Below are 17,747 nucleotides of genomic sequence, written 5' to 3' on the forward strand. Positions count from 1 at the left end.
ATGAGAGGAAGTGAAAGCAGTTGGGGGCACAGTTCCTACTCTACCTCTGTACTGGAGGTTGGATTGCATAAGGCAGCACACACACAGAATAGCAGTCACTGCGTTCTGGATCCAAAAATCTCAGTATTCATTTGGGCCTGAAGTCAGCAAGGTACTTACATGTTTAAAGTTAGGCACATGCTTGAGTACTTTGCTGAGTTGGGGGCCTGAAGAGCAGAAACCTACAGAAACATTCTTGTAAAAGGAAGAAGAACAAGCTGATGTACTGTACCCCACATCACCATGCATGGTATCAGTAGGTGAACATTAACAATTCTTTAGAACTGACTATGCTTTTGTATTAGCCATTTTTTAACCTAAATAATTCCCAGTTTAAGTACTTAAGGGTAATAGCAAAAAACTTGAGTATTAGTTTGCACATTTTTGTTTTATATTTTCCGATGCTTTTTTCCCCTGCATCTGAAACCACAAAAACATCCCTTATAAAACTATTAAAATGACAAACAATTTGGCAAAGGGGGGGGGGGGGGGAGAGAGAATAGAAGTACTCCAAAGCTAAACCACACTGTTTGCTACGTTTCCACAGGAAATGCATATTGAATGTACACAATTAAGCTGAGACCTTAAAAAACTGAGTTTAACAAAAATGCTCTCAGATACTTAAATACAGGAACACTACCAAACACTAATGAAAGCAGATTCAGAATGGTTGATGCCAGAGTATCAAACTGTTTCTAAATTCTATTTCTCATTCTGAAATGCCATGTTCAAAAGAGCAGCCCTAAGGAGAAAATGAAACAGGTATTTTTAAAACCCATCTTGAATTAGAACTGCTAATCAGAGCTAGAATTCACACTGCATAAATGTGGACACAGAAAATCACTCTCCTACTTTCTAACAGATTTGAGCCAAGGGGGGGGGGGGTGGGTGGGTGTGTGTGTGTGTGTGTGTGTGTGTGTGTATTTCACTTGTAGTGACTAAATCAAGGTCAGCACCGCTGCTTCTCATTAAAAAACGAAGATGATAATGAACATAAATGGTGTGATTTCCAGGTCTTATTAGACATAACACAAATTCAAAGCTGTTGTACTAAATGCATCATTCTAAAGGGGCCCCCCAACCCTAATCCTGATTCTGCACTGATTTTGAAGTCACAGTCGGATGCAATGAAAGTTGTGAGTGCTCAGCACCCTTGAAAAATCAAGCCATTTATTTGGTGCCTGGTGTTAGGTATATGAGTTTGAAAGTTTTGGTCGTAACCTGTCTCAGATTACCCATTTGTAAAAACGGGATAATACCGAGCCCCATGCTCCCCTCTGTTTTAGACCATATGGGAGCAGAGTACCCTACACCTCCACCACAAGAGGAAACAGAGACAACATAGTATAGTCCCACCTTCCACAAAGCTCTCACATCCCTCTGCACCTGGCTCTCTGCTTTAGACACTGTGGCTTATCAGAGGCACTGCTAGAAACAGCCACTCTCAGCAGAATGCTGCCTTCGTGATGCCATTCTAAGCAGAAACATAGCGTAACATGGGTTTAATGGAACTTCCAATGCAGTGCTAAACCTGCTTCCTCTGGGGAGTATATCTCCCAATAACTACAGCTTCAGAGTCAGATATTTTAACATGTTTCCCTCCTCCCATGAGGTTTTCCAAAAGAAGAAAGGGGGTGCATTTCATGGGGCTGACTATACACTTTCTCTAACTCACTGGAGTGATGTTGGATTAGTGTTTATACAATGCTTTGACAATATAACATGCAGAGGATTATTAGTTTGAGGTTAGAAAGCTATCCCATCCTGCAAAACGCAGAGAATAAAAGATAGGTGGGATTTTCAAAAGTGCCTCTGTTCCCACTGAAGTCTATGGAAGTGTGAGCAAAGTGAGGCAGATGCTAAATCCTTTTGAAAATCTTGGCCCCCATAGTCTTCACTCCCAGCTGAGATACTCTTTGCCCACCCAACTCCCAGGCAACCATTCCAAAATTTTGTTATACATTTTATACTTGTTTAACCTGCATCCTCCCCCTCTTAAAAGCATGGCGATTTTTAAAACCAAATGCAGATTCTAATTGTGAGATATGTTTGTAAAACATTTTTTCAGTTTATTAAAACTAGACATTGAAGGGTTAGATTTTCATTGGTAAATGTCAGTAAATGACAATTTCATATAAACGAATGGAAAAATATTTTCATCAATAATCAAAATTACTGCTTGAGAATTTATTAGTGATTTAAGGACATTTACTTTGTATATTTTGACATGTAATGTTGACAATTTGTGTTTTAACAGTCATAGTGCAATGCAAAAAATTAAAGCTTTATCTACTGTCATTAAACAATTATCTGACCCTCCCCCCCATAAGTTTGCACAGGAGTGAACATTTAAATATCAACCAAAAAAAACTTAAAAATAAACAAAAACATTGATATTTTCCATCAATATTACAAAAAAAAAAAAGTCTAATTCTGCCAAGCCTAATTAAAAGTGTTAAAAGCTGCAATGACAATGAATAAACTGTGGTCTATTGAGTATTTTATAGCTTCTTTATTATTTTTAGAACGGGTTTACACACAATTAGAGAGCATTTGTTTTTAAACTGAACTTCTGTGTTAGTCTGAAGAGCCTATTTGGCACTGCCCCTTTAAAATTAACGTCAATGTTTTTATGCAGGTACTTCTACGATTTCAAAATAGTCATTAGGTAGAATCACATAGCCTTTTCCTGCCACTATGTCTTTTTCCTTCTGAAACTGAACGATCTCTCGCAGTTTTTCAATCTGTCTTTCCTGACGTCTGCATCGCTGCTGCGCTGTCTTGAGCTTCTTTCGCAGTTTTTCAACTTGTTCCTCCAGCTGCTGAATTCTCTTTCTTTGATGTACTGTATCCTCTACGGTATAGTTGTGATCACAGAAAACGGCAAGATTATTAGGGGTCTGGAGAGGAGGCATTAATAATCCAATACTTGGATCTACCAATCTTGCATCTATTTGAGGCAAAGGAAAGGAAGGTTGCGGTGGGGTAGGTGGTAACAGAGGAGGGGGTGGTGGTGCTGCAGACAGATCTTCAGGTTGCTCTGTAAATTCTTCAGTCTAAAACAGCAAGACAGAAAGTACATTTTAATCTGTTTTGTGAACAGCATATCTAATTGCCACATTATAATCTGTATGCAACAGTTTCAGCACCGAGATGACAATGCACTAAGCATGGCTGAAATTAGTAAATGAAGGTGGTAAGCACCCCCCTTTTTAGCATTAATTCTGTTCATGAAGTTTGATGGCCTACATTTTCAAAAGTGACTAGTGATTTGGGGAACCTCAGTTTTCAATGCTCAGTTTGACCCACCCTAAAGGCTTAAAAGTCTCAAGTTGGACACCTAGAAATTGAGGCAACCAAAATCTCTAGTCACTTCTGAAGACTTTGTCAAAAACACTTATAAAATTATAAACTGTCCAGTCTTTAACTCCACCACATGGTTGAAGGGTTATCAGCTGCAAGAACTCATTCAGTCACTTTAACCTAGATACACTTGGTGTACTTATCTAGCACAGATGGAATGTGCCCAAGTCCCCCCAAAATAGGAAATGAACAGAGGGAAAACTTAAATCCTTTCTGCCCCAAAGATATAGAGAGCATTCAGAATTGCGTCCGTTTGGACTCTTACATGAAACACTGCTCTTGAAACACAACAGTAAGCATATCCAGTATCTAGCAAAAACAGCTAAGAACTTCTCGGTGAAAGGTGCATTGAGCTAGAAGTCAATTTTGTAACTGTCTGCTTTGATGGTCTCAATGCGTTTAATGGCATTAACAGTGTCAGAGAGAGAGATGCCATATACTTCACCCAAGTACTTGCAGATTACATAATCTGTTGCCAAATCCTCAGAGCAAAAGGTTCTAGGGGTATGTTTATACTACGTAAGTATTGTAGGCGCTTCCTACATCGACAGAAGAGGTTTTGCCATCGATGTAGATAATCCACCCCTCCGAGAAGTAATAGCCACAAAGAATCCTTCTGTCAACCTAGCTCTGTCTACAGTGAGAATCCAATTTACCTAACAAGGTGCAAAATTTTTCACAGCCCTGAGCGATCGAGCTAGATCTAATATATAGGTGTAGACCATGAAAATACAGCACTATCCAAGACATCCTAGCCAAGCAATTTAGGGTCTGTTTTTAATCTACTCCCTAGACATTGCTTCTGCATAGACTATGATATTAAGCAGAGTGTAACTGGAAAGTCAGTTTTGCTTCTGGTGTTGATTTAAAGTTTCTTGTAGGTGCCTATGTATAATCAATCAGTATACATTAGCACAACTTCAATCTGACAATCGCAGTTGTACGCCTCAGATAAAATGAACCTATGTTTTTGTCACAATGTATCTTTTAGCCTCACACATGAAGATGTCAAGCATTTTGATCAGGTCAAACTTGTACTAGTCAACTGTAATTCTCAGAGCCCCCTTTGTGGGGAAGATTGCAAGGGAAAGAGGAAGGGGAAAGCATGTCTCTCAGCAAGTAATTCACCCTCCTTAGGAGCACTTGGGACAATCTTACAATTGCCAGACAACTAGACTTGTAGAAATTGGTATCCTCCAATTCTAGCCTCCACTTTTTGGGTGATGGCACATGGCATCTTTTATAAAAGATCTCCCTCTCAGTATACGTGGCCTGCTCTCTTGGTATTCCATCATGGACATATTATGGGCGAATTCAAAGCATTTCTTATACCCAATGAAGTTTTTGTTCCAAAGATCCTAACAGGAAAAACTGCAACAGGTATTAAAATAAACAGTATTACACAGCCTTTTACATCAAGATCATCAATCTGAACCCTGCTCCGAGAGTAATGGTTACCACTATCTATGGTCATTTTAAAACCTCTGGAAATGAGCTGGTTATATCACAACAGCTCCGAGTGAACAGCTGTGTACATCGCCAAATCCACCTCCACAACTGACACTAACAGGCATCCTTACTAACAGTACAAAAAGAGGAGCCAAAGAATGAATGAGCACAGAGAGAATTACACTCTGCTCCCTAGAAGTGGTCCATCCACATGGGTTGAGGCACAGTGGTCAGATGCAGGAACTTGAACTGGCACTGATCCTGATATATTTGTCCTGTGGCAGCTTTTGAGGACTAAAAGAAGTATTGGTGTGCCACCCCACCTCCTGGGCAACAACTTGGTTAGAATATTCTCCATCTCACCCTTTCTCTTGTGTCTAACTTGGCTCCCACCACACATCTTTTCTATCTGAGAAACACAATCAGAGAAGAAAGTATAAAGGAAGTGTATTTATCTGAAAATGGCTCATTTTTTCTTGCACACACTGTGTCTATCTTTCTTTCTTACTAGCTGCCTTCCATTTTCCACTTACATTCCCTCTCTACTTCCAGGCTATTTTCTTTATTTTCCTACTCTCCTGTGTGCCTCTCTCCCCATCTTTTTCCCGTCTGTCATCCCCCATATCTCTTTGAGCTTTTTCTGTTGTTCTTCTGCTAACCTCACCATCCTCTCTGTTCCCTTCTCAAAGGGGCGAGCGAAAGGAGACTTATTGGTGCATGTATTATCTCCCTTATAGAAGCTAGGAATCCTCCAAATCACTCCTGTTCCGTGCACTCAGTGTGCCGAAGGGGAAGAATTGAATAACCCATTCTAGTCCCAAGGGTAGAGCCTGGGTGTGTCACTCGGTGGTGCAATTAAAAAAAAAAAAAAAAAAAAAAAAAAAAAAACACTTGCTCTGTCAGGAGGAGCTACATTTGATGTTTGGAGGCAGTAACATTGCGTATGTAACAGACAAGGTGTGTGAGGGGAATGCAGAGGTAATATGTATACTTCTATTACATTCCACTTTTTCTTGCACTTCATTTCGTTAAAGCATAGGCCAGGTGCGTAACACTCTTTTCTGAAAAGACAGAAGAGTTCAACTTCACAGCTATGGTATCAAAAACCCTGAATGTAGGAATTAATAAACAGTAGAGTGATCAATAATTGCACTGTTAAAGAATAATAGAATACCATTTATTTAAATATTTTTGGCTGTTTTCTACATTTTCAAATATATTGATTTCAATTGCAGCACACAATATAAAATTTATTTTTATTACAAATATTTGCACTGTAAAAACAAAAGAAATAGTATTTTTCAACTTGTCTAATACAAGTACTGTAGTCCAATCTCTTTATCATGAAAGTTGAACTTACAAATGTAGAATTATGCCCAAAAAATTAGTGTTCAAATGTAAAACAATGTAAAACTTCAGAGCCTACAAGTCAGAGCGTTGCTCTTTTAAGACGTCTGAAAGAACGCTCCACACCTCATCCCTCTCAGATTTTGGAAGGCACTTCAGATTCTTAAACCTTTGGTTGAGTGCTGTAGCTATCTTTAGAAATCTCACATTGGTAGCTTCTTTGTGTTCTGCGAGATCTGCAGTGAAAGTGTTCTAAAAACCAAACGTGCTGGGTCATCATCCAAGACTACTATAACATGAAATATATGGCAGAATGTGGGTAAAACAGAGCAGGAGACATACAATTCTCCCCCACCGAGTTCAGTCACAAATTTAGTTAATGCACTATTTTTTTTAAAACGAGAGCCATCAGCATGGAAGAACATCCTCTGGCACGGTGATCGAAGCATAGGAACGTTTACTATATCTGACACATAAATACCTTGCAATGCCGGCTAAAGAAGTTCTCACAAAAGTTCTTACTTACTGGTGACATTGCAGATAAGAAGTGGGCAGCACTATCTCCCGTAAACGTAAACAAACTTGTTTGTCTTTGCTGAACAAGAAGTAGGACTGAGTGGACTTGTAAGGTATAAAGTTTTACATTGTTTTGTTTTTGAGTGCAGTTATGCAACCAAAAAAACCCAAAAAACCTACATTTGTAAGTTGCACTTTCACAATAAAGAGATTGAACTACAGTACTTGTATGAGGTGAATTGAAAAATACTATTTCTTTTATCATTTTTACAGTATAAATATTTGTAATAAAAATAATATAAAGTGAGCACTGTACACTTTGTATTCTGTGTTGAAAGTGAAATCAATATATTTGAAAAAGTAGACAAACAGCCAAAAAAAATTAATACATTTCAATTGGTATTCTATTGTTCAACAATGCGATTAAAACTACAATTAACTGAGATTAATTTTTTGAGTTAATCACGTGAGTTAACTGTGATTAATCGACAGCCCTAATAAACGGCTGAGAGCGCTCTACAATTCCTTAGTGAACAATTAATACACATATAGACATTTGCAAAAAGCATTAGGAATACTTTTGAATAACTTATTAAATACACTATTAGGCAGTAAACCTTTTGGTGATCCTTATACAGACTTCCTCACTTAAAAACAGTGTGCATTACTTTGCACTTATCAGTGTTGAATTTCATCTGCCAGTTTGTTGTTCAGTTTTGTGAGATCCCTTTGTAACTCTGCAGTCAGCTTTGGACTTAGCTATTTTGAATAAATATGTAGCAATTGCAAATGTCTGCATTTCACTGTTCACTCCATTTTCCAGATCATTAATGAATATGTTGAACAGGACAGCTCCTTGGCAGAACCTCTCTTCATTGTGAAAATGGAATATTTATCCCTACTCTTTATTTCTTATCTTTTAACCAGTTATTGATCCATAAGAGTCCTGTTATTCCAGGACTATTTTGTTTCCTTAAGAGCCTTTGGTGAGGGACCTCCTCAAAGGTCTGGTCTACACTATGAGTTTATGTTGGATTTAGCAGCGTTAAATCGAATTAACCCTGCACCCGTCCACAAAACGAAGCCATTTTTTTCGACATAAAGGGCTCTTAAAACCGATATCTGTACTCCTCCCCAATGAGGGGATTAGCACTGAAATCGATATCGCCGTTTCGAATTAGGGTTAGCGTGGACGCAATTCAAAGGTATTGGCCTCCGGGAGCTATCCCACAGTGCACCATTTTGACCACTCTGGACAGCACTCTGAACTCGGATGCACTGACCAGGTGTAGAGGAAAAGCCCTAGAAACTTTTGAATCTCATTTCCTGTTTGGCCAGGCGAGCTCATCAGCACAGGTGACCATGCAGAGCTCATCAGCACAGGTGACCATGCAGTCCCAGAATCGAAAAAGAGCTCCAGCATGGACCGAACGGGAGGTACTGGATCTGATCGCTGTATGGGGAGAGGAATCTGTGCTATCAGAGCTACGTTCCAAAAGACGAAATGCCAAAACTTTTCAAAAAAATCGCCGAGGCCATGAGGGACAGAGGCTACAGCAGGGACGCAACACAGTGCCACGTGAAACTTAAGGAGCTCAGACACGCGCACCAGAAAACGAAAGAACCAAATGGATGTTCCGGGACAGAGCCCCAGACATGCCGCTTCTACACTGAACTGCATGCAATTCTAGGGGGGGCTGCCACCACTACCCCAACCCAGTCCGTGGACTCCGATGATGGGGTACTCTCCGCCATGCTTGAGGATTTTGTGGACGGGGAAGATGAGGAGGAGGAGGACGATGAGCTTGAGGACAGCACACCGTTCTCCCCGACACCAGGATCTTTGTATTACCCTGACTGAAATACCCTCCCAACCCAACCAAGCCGGAGAAGGGACCTCTGGTGAGTGTACCTTTTTAAATATAATACATGTTATAAAAGCAAGCGTTTTTTAATGATTAAGTAGCCCTGAGGACTTGGGATGCATTCGTGGCCAGTACAGCTACTAGAAAAGTCTGTTAATGGAGCGGAAATCCGCCAGGGACCTCTCCATGAAGCTCTCCTGGAGGTACTCTAAAAGCCTTTGCAGAAGGTTTCCGGGGAGAGCAGCCTTATTCCTTCCTCCATGGTAGGACACTTTACCACGCCATGCTAGTAGCAAGTAATCTGGTATCACTGCATGACAAAGCCTGGCAGCGTATGGTACCGGTGTTTGCTGGCATTCAAGCAACATCCGTTCTTTATCTCTCCGTGTTATCCTCAGAAGAGTGATATCATTCATGGTAACCTAGTTGAAATAGGGGAATTTAATAAAGGAGACATTCAAAGGTGGCCGTTCCTACTGGGCTGTTTAACTGTGGCTGAAAAGAAATCCTCCCCGCAGTTAGCCATGCGGTTGGGGGCGGGGGGGGGACACATTGGCGCTGAGCTGTTCGTGTTTGGCTAGCAGGGATCTTCCCTGATACCAGCCACTCGGTTGGGGGGGTGGGGAGGGTAAAGCAATCATCCCAGAGAATTGAATGGGGGGAGGGGGTGGTTAGTTTGGTTTCTGCTGCTGCATGTTAACAGGAAAACCACAGCACTAAATGGCCAACTCAACGTGCTTTGCTTGGTACAGGAGAGGAGGGCGCTGCTGTTATGAAGGTTTCAGAGTAACAACCGTGTTAGTCTGTATTCGCAAAAAGAAAAGGAGCATTGTGGCACCTTAGAGACTAACCAATTTATTTGAGCATAAGCTTTCGTGAGCTACAGCTCACTTCATCGGATGCATTGCATCGATTGCATCCGATGAAGTGAGCTGTAGCTCACGAAAGCTTATGCTCAAATAAATTGGCTAGTCTCTAAGGTGCCACAAGTACTCCTTTTCTTTTTGCTGTTATGAAGGTTGCAGAAGCCGAAAGACTATGGCTTACCATGGCTGCCTGCAAGCTGAATTCTGTTGCCCAGCACTGTGTGTGTGATCTCTAACGCCAAAGCCGCAGGCACTCACTATAAGATGCAAAATGCGACCTTGTACCAAAATCACATGTGCTATGTAATGCGAATAGTGTTATTCACCATGAAAGAGTATAGCCATTGTTCTGTAAAATGTATCTTTTTAAATACTTCACTCCCTTTTTATCCCTCCAGCAGCTGCAAATGTTTCAAGCCTCCCTCCTCCGTCCCAAAGGCTATCTCAGATAAGGTGGCGAAAAAAAACGCACGCGCAATGAAATGTTCTCTGAGCTCATGCAGTCGTCCGGCACTGACAGAGCTCAGCAGAATGTGTGGACGCACACAATAGCAGAGTACAAGAAAGTGGCAGATGAACGTAAGGAGAGGTGGCGGCAGGAAGATTAGAGGAGGCATGATGCAACGCTGGGGCTACTGCAGGATCAAACGGAAATGCTCTGGCATCTGGTGGAGGTTCATGAACAGCAGTAGGATCACAGACTGCCGCTGCAGCCCCTGTTTAACCGCCCTCCCTCCTCCCCAAGTTCCATAGCCTCCTCACCTAGGCACCCAAGAACACGGGCGGGGGGAGGCTCCGGGCACCCAACCACTCCACCCCAGTGGACAGCCCAAGCAACAGAAGGCTGGCATTCAACAAGTTTTGAAGTGGCCTTTTCCTTCCCTCCTCCCACACCCCACCCAGGCTACCTTGTGAGTTTTCTCCCTATTTTTATAATCAATTAATAAAGAATACATGTTTTTTAAACGATAGTGACTTTATTTCCTTTGCCAGCAAGCTGTGATCAAAGGGGGGAGGGCGGGTGGCTTACAGGGAATTTAGAGGCAACCAAGGGGACAGGTTTTCATCAAGGAGAAACAAACAGAAGTGGCACACAGTACCCTGGCCAGTCATGAAACTGGCTCAGCCTATAGTTGAACAGCTCCTTACTACTGTCCAGGGTGCCTGTGTACGGCTTCATGAGCCAGGGTATTAAGGGGTAGGCTGGGTCCCCAAGGATAACTGTAGGCATTTCAACATCTCCAACAGTTATTTTCTGGTCTGGGAAGTAAATCCCTTCCTGCAGCCATTTAAACAGACCAGAGTTCCTGAAGACGCAAGCATCATGAACCTTTCCCGGTCATCCCAAGTTGATGTTGGTGAAACATCCCTTGTGATCCACCAGTGCTTGAAGCACCACTGAAAAGTACCCCTTTCGGTTTATGTACTGGCTGCCTTGGTGGTCCGGTCCCAAGATAGGGACATGTGTTCCGTCTATAGCCCCACCACAGTTAGGGAATCCCATTGCAGCAAAGCCATCTAGTGTGACCTGCACATTTCCCAGAGTCACTACCTTTGATAGCAGCAGCTCAATGTTTGCGTTGGCTACTTGCATCACAGCAACCCCCACAGTAGATTTGCCCACTCCAAATTGATTACCAACTGACCGGTAGCTGTCTGGCGTCGCAAGCTTCCACAGGGCTATTGCCACTCGCTTGTGAAGTGTGAGGGCTGCTCTCATCTTGGTATTCTTGCGCTTCAGGGCAGGGGAAAGCAAGTCAAAGTTCCATGAAAGTGCCCTTACGCGTGCGAAAGTTTCAGAGCCACTGGGAATCATCCCAAACCTCCAACACTATGCGGTCCCACCACTCTGTGCTTGTTTCCCGGGCCCAGAATCGGCGTTCCACAGCATGAGCCTGCCCCAGTAACACCATGATCTCCAAATTGCTGGGGACCGTGGTTTTAGAGAAATCTGTGTTCATGTCCTCATCACCGTGCTGCCGTCGCCTCCTCACCTGGTTTTTCAGGTGCTGGTTCTGCATAAACTGCACGATAATGCACAAGGTGTTTACAATGGTCATAACTGCTGCGGTGAGCTGAACAGGCTCCATGCTCGCCATGCTATGGCGTCTGCTCGGGCAATCCAGGGAAAAGGGCACGAAACGATTGTCTGCTGTTGCTTTCACAGAGGAAGGGAGGGTTGACTGACAAAATTCACCCATAACCACCCGCGACAAATTTTTGGCCCCATCAGGCACTGGGAGCTCAGCCCAGAATTCCACTGGGCAGTGGGGACTGTGGGATAGCTACCCACAGTGCACCACTCGGAATGTCGACGCTTGCCACGGTACTGTGGACACACACCGCCGAATTAACGTGCTCAGTGTGGACGCATGCACTCGACTTTATACAATCTGTTCCCAAAAATCGACTTCTGTAAAATCAGAGTACTTTCGTAGTGTAGGCATGGCCAAAGACTTTCTGAAAATCCAGGTACTCTATATCACCTGGATCACCCTTATACAGATGCTTGTTGACACCCTCAAACAATTCTTATAGATTGGTGAAGCATAACTTCCCTTTACAAAAGCCATACTGACTGTTCCCCAACAAAACATGTTTATCTGTGCACCTGATAATTCTATTCTTTACTATGGTTTCTACCAATCTGCCTGTTACTGAAATTAGGCTCAGCAGCCTATAATTGCCAGGATTGTCTCTGGAGTGTGTTTTAATAATTGGTGTTACATTAGCTATCCTCCAGTCATCTGATACAGAGGCTTGTTTCAGCAATCAGTTACATACTATAGTTAGTATAGTTACAGACTAACACGGCTGCTACTCTGAAAACTATAGTTAGTAGTTCTGCAATTTTGTATTTGAATTCCTTCAGAACTTTAGGGTGAATGCCATCTGGGCCTGGTGATGTATTACTGTTTAATTTATCAATTTGTTCTCAAATCCTATTGATGCATCAATGTGGGACAGTACTTCAGATCTGTCACCCAAAAAGGATACCTATTGGGAGTTATCTCCCCCACACCTTTGTTTCTTTACATACATTTCAGTGTAAGTCTGCAACAGAACAAACACTCTTGTACACTTTAACACGAATACACACTGCCTTCTCATCTTCTCAGTTTCTAACATGGCTTCAAAATATGCCTGGGTCTCCAGAGCATGAGAAGGGCAGCCTCTCTCAGTTCTCTCCAAAACACATGAGAATAATCTCCTAAGCAAAAACAGCAGTTCAAAGATTCTTGCAGTCAGCAGCTAATTCCAGTCCCTGAGCTAACAGCGGACTGCTTAACTGGTATCTATGCAGTGTTGTTGTAGCCTCATTGGTCCCAGGCTATTAGAGAGACAAGGTGGGTGAGGTAATATCTTTTATTGGACCAACTTTCAGTTGATGAAAGAGACTAGCTTTTGAGCTTACACAGAGCTCTTCTTCAGGACTGGGAAATGTACTCAGTCCATGTCACAGCTAAATACAAGGTGGAACAGATTGTTTAGCATAAGTAGTTAACACACATTTTTAAGGGACCATTAAGGATGAGGACCGAGGTGTCAGATATAAAGTGATCGCTTTGTGAAAAGTGTTACAGGTGATAGGGTGTTTTTGCCATTTATCAATTTTCTTTGTGAGTTCATTCAAGTGTGTAGTGATTGTCTCATTTCACCCACATAGTTGTTATTGGGACATTAGTGCACTGGAGACATGTTAACGGGCTACTTCACTTTCAATGGTCTCTTGAAATATAGATTAACTACTTATGCTAAACTACCTGTTCCACCTTGAAAGCTTGTCTCTCTCACCAACTGAAGTTAGTCCAATAAAAGATCTTATCTCACCTGTTAGGGGGCTTATTCCTTCACCCACTTACTTCCCTGGTCCCTCTTGCATGAACAGAGAGCAACAATACCCGAAGTCCAAAGGTGCAAACAATTCGATGTTTATTGGGGTGAACTTCCAGCAAGCATGATTCCAGTTTCCTTCCTTAGTATCCTCCTTCCCAGCTCTGACCCCACAGAGCCTTACACCTGTGTCCCTGTTCCCATTTCCCCCTTTAGCAAAACATGATTCCAATTTCCTTACCCCCATTCCCTGTTCCCATTTCCCACACCCACCCACTCACTCACTTCCTGATTGACTGCAGACTATATAGTAAAACTTGAGTTCTGCTTAGCTATACCTTAACCAATCATTTTCCTGAAATTTAACTAACCAATCCTAACATGATTATGTAACCAATTATATCCCACCACCTTAATTAGTTTACACCCAGCAAAATTAATCATACAGCAGACAGGAACAATCACAGAACCAGACAGAGATTATACAGACAAACAATAGCAAAGTGGGAACTATAATGACAAAACAATACAGAAGTGAGGATTTCACATCCCAGTATTGATAAGTGAGTTCTGGCCAGACAGGATGCTATCAAACTAAGTTTCCTTTTACATCCTCTAGGCACTTCCCTTTCTCTGGAGGTGATAGGAATACAATCCTGTCCTGATAGTGCCTAACAGCCCAATAGCACCTTCTTTCAATGTGACTAGTTTGGAATGTGAGGATGTGACCGTTCACTTCCCAGCTTATGGCTGCCTCTGTTGCTTAGCCAGAGGCCTTAGCCTAAGAACAGGGCCTCAGACTGTCACAGGAAGAGAAGGACCTTACACTGGCAGACGGTGATTTTGATTCCTTTCTTTTATACCTCTAACTAGCCAAGTGATAAGAATACTTCGAGTACAGGCCTTTACCGACAGGCCTGAATATCTATATCCTAACATCACCGACCTTGACTCATTGGTTTCTAGCAAGATAGGGAACCTATACCTTTACCCAAAGTGAGACAAGTACTGGGACACAGCCTTCATTTCAGAAACATCTCTTTGGCCCTGCATCAATCAGATGATGACTCCAATTCACATATTTATAACCCTTACCCCGAGTGCCAACTGGCTCAGCTCTCAGGTGGTGACTGTGTGGAACCGCAAGACCGCTTGCTCTTAAAGGAAACTTTCCATATAGTTTCACAAAAACAGCTGAGCATTTCTAGTTATTACCATACCTCTCTTCTAGATGTCTTGGGACCCTTCTAAGTTCTCCTGCTCTCTGCACATGTGCAGAAATAGACGATCAGACTTAAATCCATATCTCCTTAACACTGCTTCTCTCCCTTCTTTGCATTTTAAAAGAATATATACTTATACTGCAGTATTTCATAGAATCATAAAATATCAGGGGCCTCAGGAGGTCATCTAGTCCAACCCCCTGCTCAAAGCAGGGCCAATCCCCAATTTTTGCCCCGGATCCCTAAATGGCCCCCTCAAGGATTGAACTCACAACCCTGGGTTTAGCAGGCCAATGCTCAAACCACTGAGCTATCCCTCCCCCCCCCCCAGTATAATTTATGTATACATAAATTAAAGTATGTATTATAAGAAAGAGTTTTCATGTTTACCTTTACCTTCTCACTGGGTTCAGTATAACAAAATATTGTGGGCACGGCATTTTCTTTCAGTAGTTTGTTGTTGCACTCTCTTTTAAAGCAATCTGGAGTAAAGTGTTCTGAACAAATGCTGCTATACTTTGTTGGTTTGAAGTTTTTTCTTTTAACAGCAGCTTCCCATTTCTTGCAGAGATCAGGTCTTGTGAGAGGAAACCTGCAAATGAAATGAACCTTCAGCTCCATTTCAAGGCTTTTTAAAAAGACAATAGCACTGTAGATATATATAAGACAATTATGACAAAGTATTGGTGTAGCATCTAGAAACACTAGTCATGGACCAGGACCCCCAGTGCTAGCTGCTGTATAAAAAAAGGAACAAAAAGCCCCCTGATACTGCTACATTGAGCACCATTGGTTAGGGCAGGGGTGGGCAAACGTTTTGGCCCGAGGGCTACATCAGGGTTGCGAAATGGTATGGAGGGCCGGGTAGGAAAGGCTGTGCCTCCCCAAACAGCCTGTCCCTGCCCCCTCCCACTTCCTGCCCCGACTACCCCCTCAGACCCCCCAACCCATCCAACCCCCGCCCTTGTCCCCTGACTGCCCCCTCCTGGGACCCCACCCCCTATCCAACCCCCCCACCCACTTCCTGTCCCCTGACTGCCCCGAGCGCTATCCACACCCCCACCCCCTGACAGGCCCCCCGGGGACTCCCACGCCTATCCAACTGCCCCCTGCTCCCTGTCCCCTGACAGCCCCCCAGGACCCCCTGCCCCTTATCCAAACCCCCCGCTCCTTTACCATGCTGCTCAGAGCGGCGGGACTGGCTTATTAGAAAGCCTGGGAGGTGGGCGGGGGCAAGCCATGCTGCCCAGCAGGAGCGGTAAGCCAGAGCGCTCCACACATGGCAGCATGGCTGCAGGGGTGGGGGGACAGAAGGGGAAGGGCTGGGGGCTAGTCTCCCCGGCCAGGAGCTCAGGGGCCAGGCAGGACAGGCCCGCAGGCTGTAAGTTGCCCACCTCTGGCTTAGGACCTGATTTTGCAAGCTGATAACACAGCCATCCCCTTGCTGGACATAGGGGCACAATAGGGAGACACAAGGGGTCACCAGCGTGGATCAGCTTGCAGATCTCTTAAAGGACGTGGACAGACCAGAGCCCAGGGGCAGGTTTTTTGCATTATTCAGGGGAACTGAAAAGAACAGGCCAACATCAGGCCACCCAACGAGCAAGTGGCAATGAGGATTCCAATACAGAGCACGAGGCCTCAAACAAGCATATTCACAGGACACCTACAAAGTGCGAAGAAACCTCGGGCTCGGTCACAAGTTCTCCTAGGAAGCTAAAACCAAGCGGTGCAGATGCCTGGAGCCAGACCCAGTGATAGACCGGCTGGCGCAGCCCCTCGTTTGCCCAGCGTTTACGTCCCCCTGCAGGCCCCGAGCCTGCGGGCTAGGGCCATGCCACTGAGCTGGCCAGCACACGCCAGGCGACAAGGCTGCCTGCTCCGGGCTCCGACCAGGCACGTGTCCCAGGGTGCCAAGGCAGGCTCGCCTCTTCCCCCAGGAGGGGCGGGGCAGGGCAGGCGCTCACCAGCGGTTGTACAGCGCAGGGCACAGCGGGGGCCCCACCTCAGAAACCCCTCCCGCCACGCGGGAGGAGCAACTGGGACAGGCCCCACTTGCGCAGGACAAACGCTGGGTGAGCGCGCGCCCCAGTAGCCAGTGCGCACGCGCTCTGGGCCTCTCGCCAATGACCGTTACTCCCCACGCCCCCAGCGCGCACCCTGGGCATAGCCCCTCCCCCCGCCGAGGCGCGCTCCCGCCCGCGCAGGCGCGCTCCTGCCCCGTCCTCACTTGTGGAAGGAGATAGGTTTCTCTTTGTCGTATCGGTTCCGGCAGCGGTACGCGGAGCAGGACTGCACCATTCTCCCCCGCTGGCAGCCGCCTGCTCCGCTCCGGCACCCACACAAGAGGGGCGCAAGGACCCAGCTAACTCAGTCACTGCCCGGCCCCCATCCCCTTTTCTATTAGCCCCTAAGAGGAGAAAAGGGACACGGCCTCTCCCGACTTCAAGATGGCGCTGCCAGCTTCAGCTCAACTGTCGCGATAACAGCGCATCGCTCTCCTCTATTGGCCGTTCCCCTACGCGTGGGTGGAGTCTTTCCGATCAGCCCACCAATGGGCGCAGAGGCTCCGAGCGCGGCGCGGGCCCCAATCGCCCCGCCCCCTCGCTGTCCTCTGCTCCTGCTCCGCCCCCTTTGCTCCCGTAGCTGGACAGGAGCCTGGCAGTACCTCACTGCACTTGTTCCAGCTTGAGGCCACCCCCAGGCCGCGTCATTTGCTGAGTCCCACTCTACTGCCTCGGGCCAGCAATTCTGTCCCCTGTAGCTACTAGGGGCTGCTCTCCTGGGTGAGGTGGGAAACAGCAGGCAGGCCAGGGCTGCTTCCTACTCCTAGCTTCTCCTGCGCCTGCTGTTTTTCGGGACAGAACAGTGAGAGGGGAGGTGCAGCAGCATAGGCCACCGCGGGAGAGGAGACCAGTGTTCCTGGAAGTGTAACTAAGGCTGTGTCTACACTGTAGGCTGGCCAGATAGCAAGCGTGAAAAATCAGGACAGGGGATGGGAGGTAATAGGAACCCATATTTAAAAAAAAGCCCCAAATATCAGGACTGTCCCTATAAAATCAGGACATCTGGTCACCCTACTCACTGCCATTTTCAGTGCTAAAACTTTAGTCATTAAGGGGTGTGAAAAAACACCCCACTGAGCGACAAAAGTTTTAGTGCTGAAAAGCGCCGTATAGACATAAGCTTTATGCTCAAATAAATTGGTTAGTCTCTAAGGTGCCACAAGTACTCCTTTTCTTTTC

General features: G+C 44.8%; 1 protein-coding gene across 2 annotated transcripts; it reads right to left on the reverse strand.

The window, feature by feature from the left end:
• Positions 1-1,925: 1,925 nt before the first annotated feature.
• Positions 1,926-16,980, reverse strand: THAP1 (THAP domain containing 1). 2 transcript variants are annotated; one of them, XM_074952151.1, is made up of 3 exons: positions 16,733-16,980; positions 14,899-15,094; positions 1,926-3,095 (listed from the first exon to the last, which is right to left on the reverse strand). In XM_074952151.1, exons 1-3 carry the CDS (start codon positions 16,801-16,803, stop codon positions 2,670-2,672), a joined length of 693 nt encoding a protein of 230 aa, XP_074808252.1. In that variant the 5' UTR covers positions 16,804-16,980; the 3' UTR covers positions 1,926-2,669. The 2 variants fall into 2 exon arrangements, with proteins under 2 accessions (XP_074808252.1, XP_074808251.1); XM_074952150.1 differs by having other exon boundaries at positions 14,893-15,094.
• Between the last annotated feature and the right edge of the window lie 767 nt (positions 16,981-17,747).

Source organism: Natator depressus, chromosome 5 (genome assembly GCF_965152275.1).
Source record: "Natator depressus isolate rNatDep1 chromosome 5, rNatDep2.hap1, whole genome shotgun sequence".
NCBI classification, from domain to species: domain Eukaryota; kingdom Metazoa; phylum Chordata; order Testudines; family Cheloniidae; genus Natator; species Natator depressus.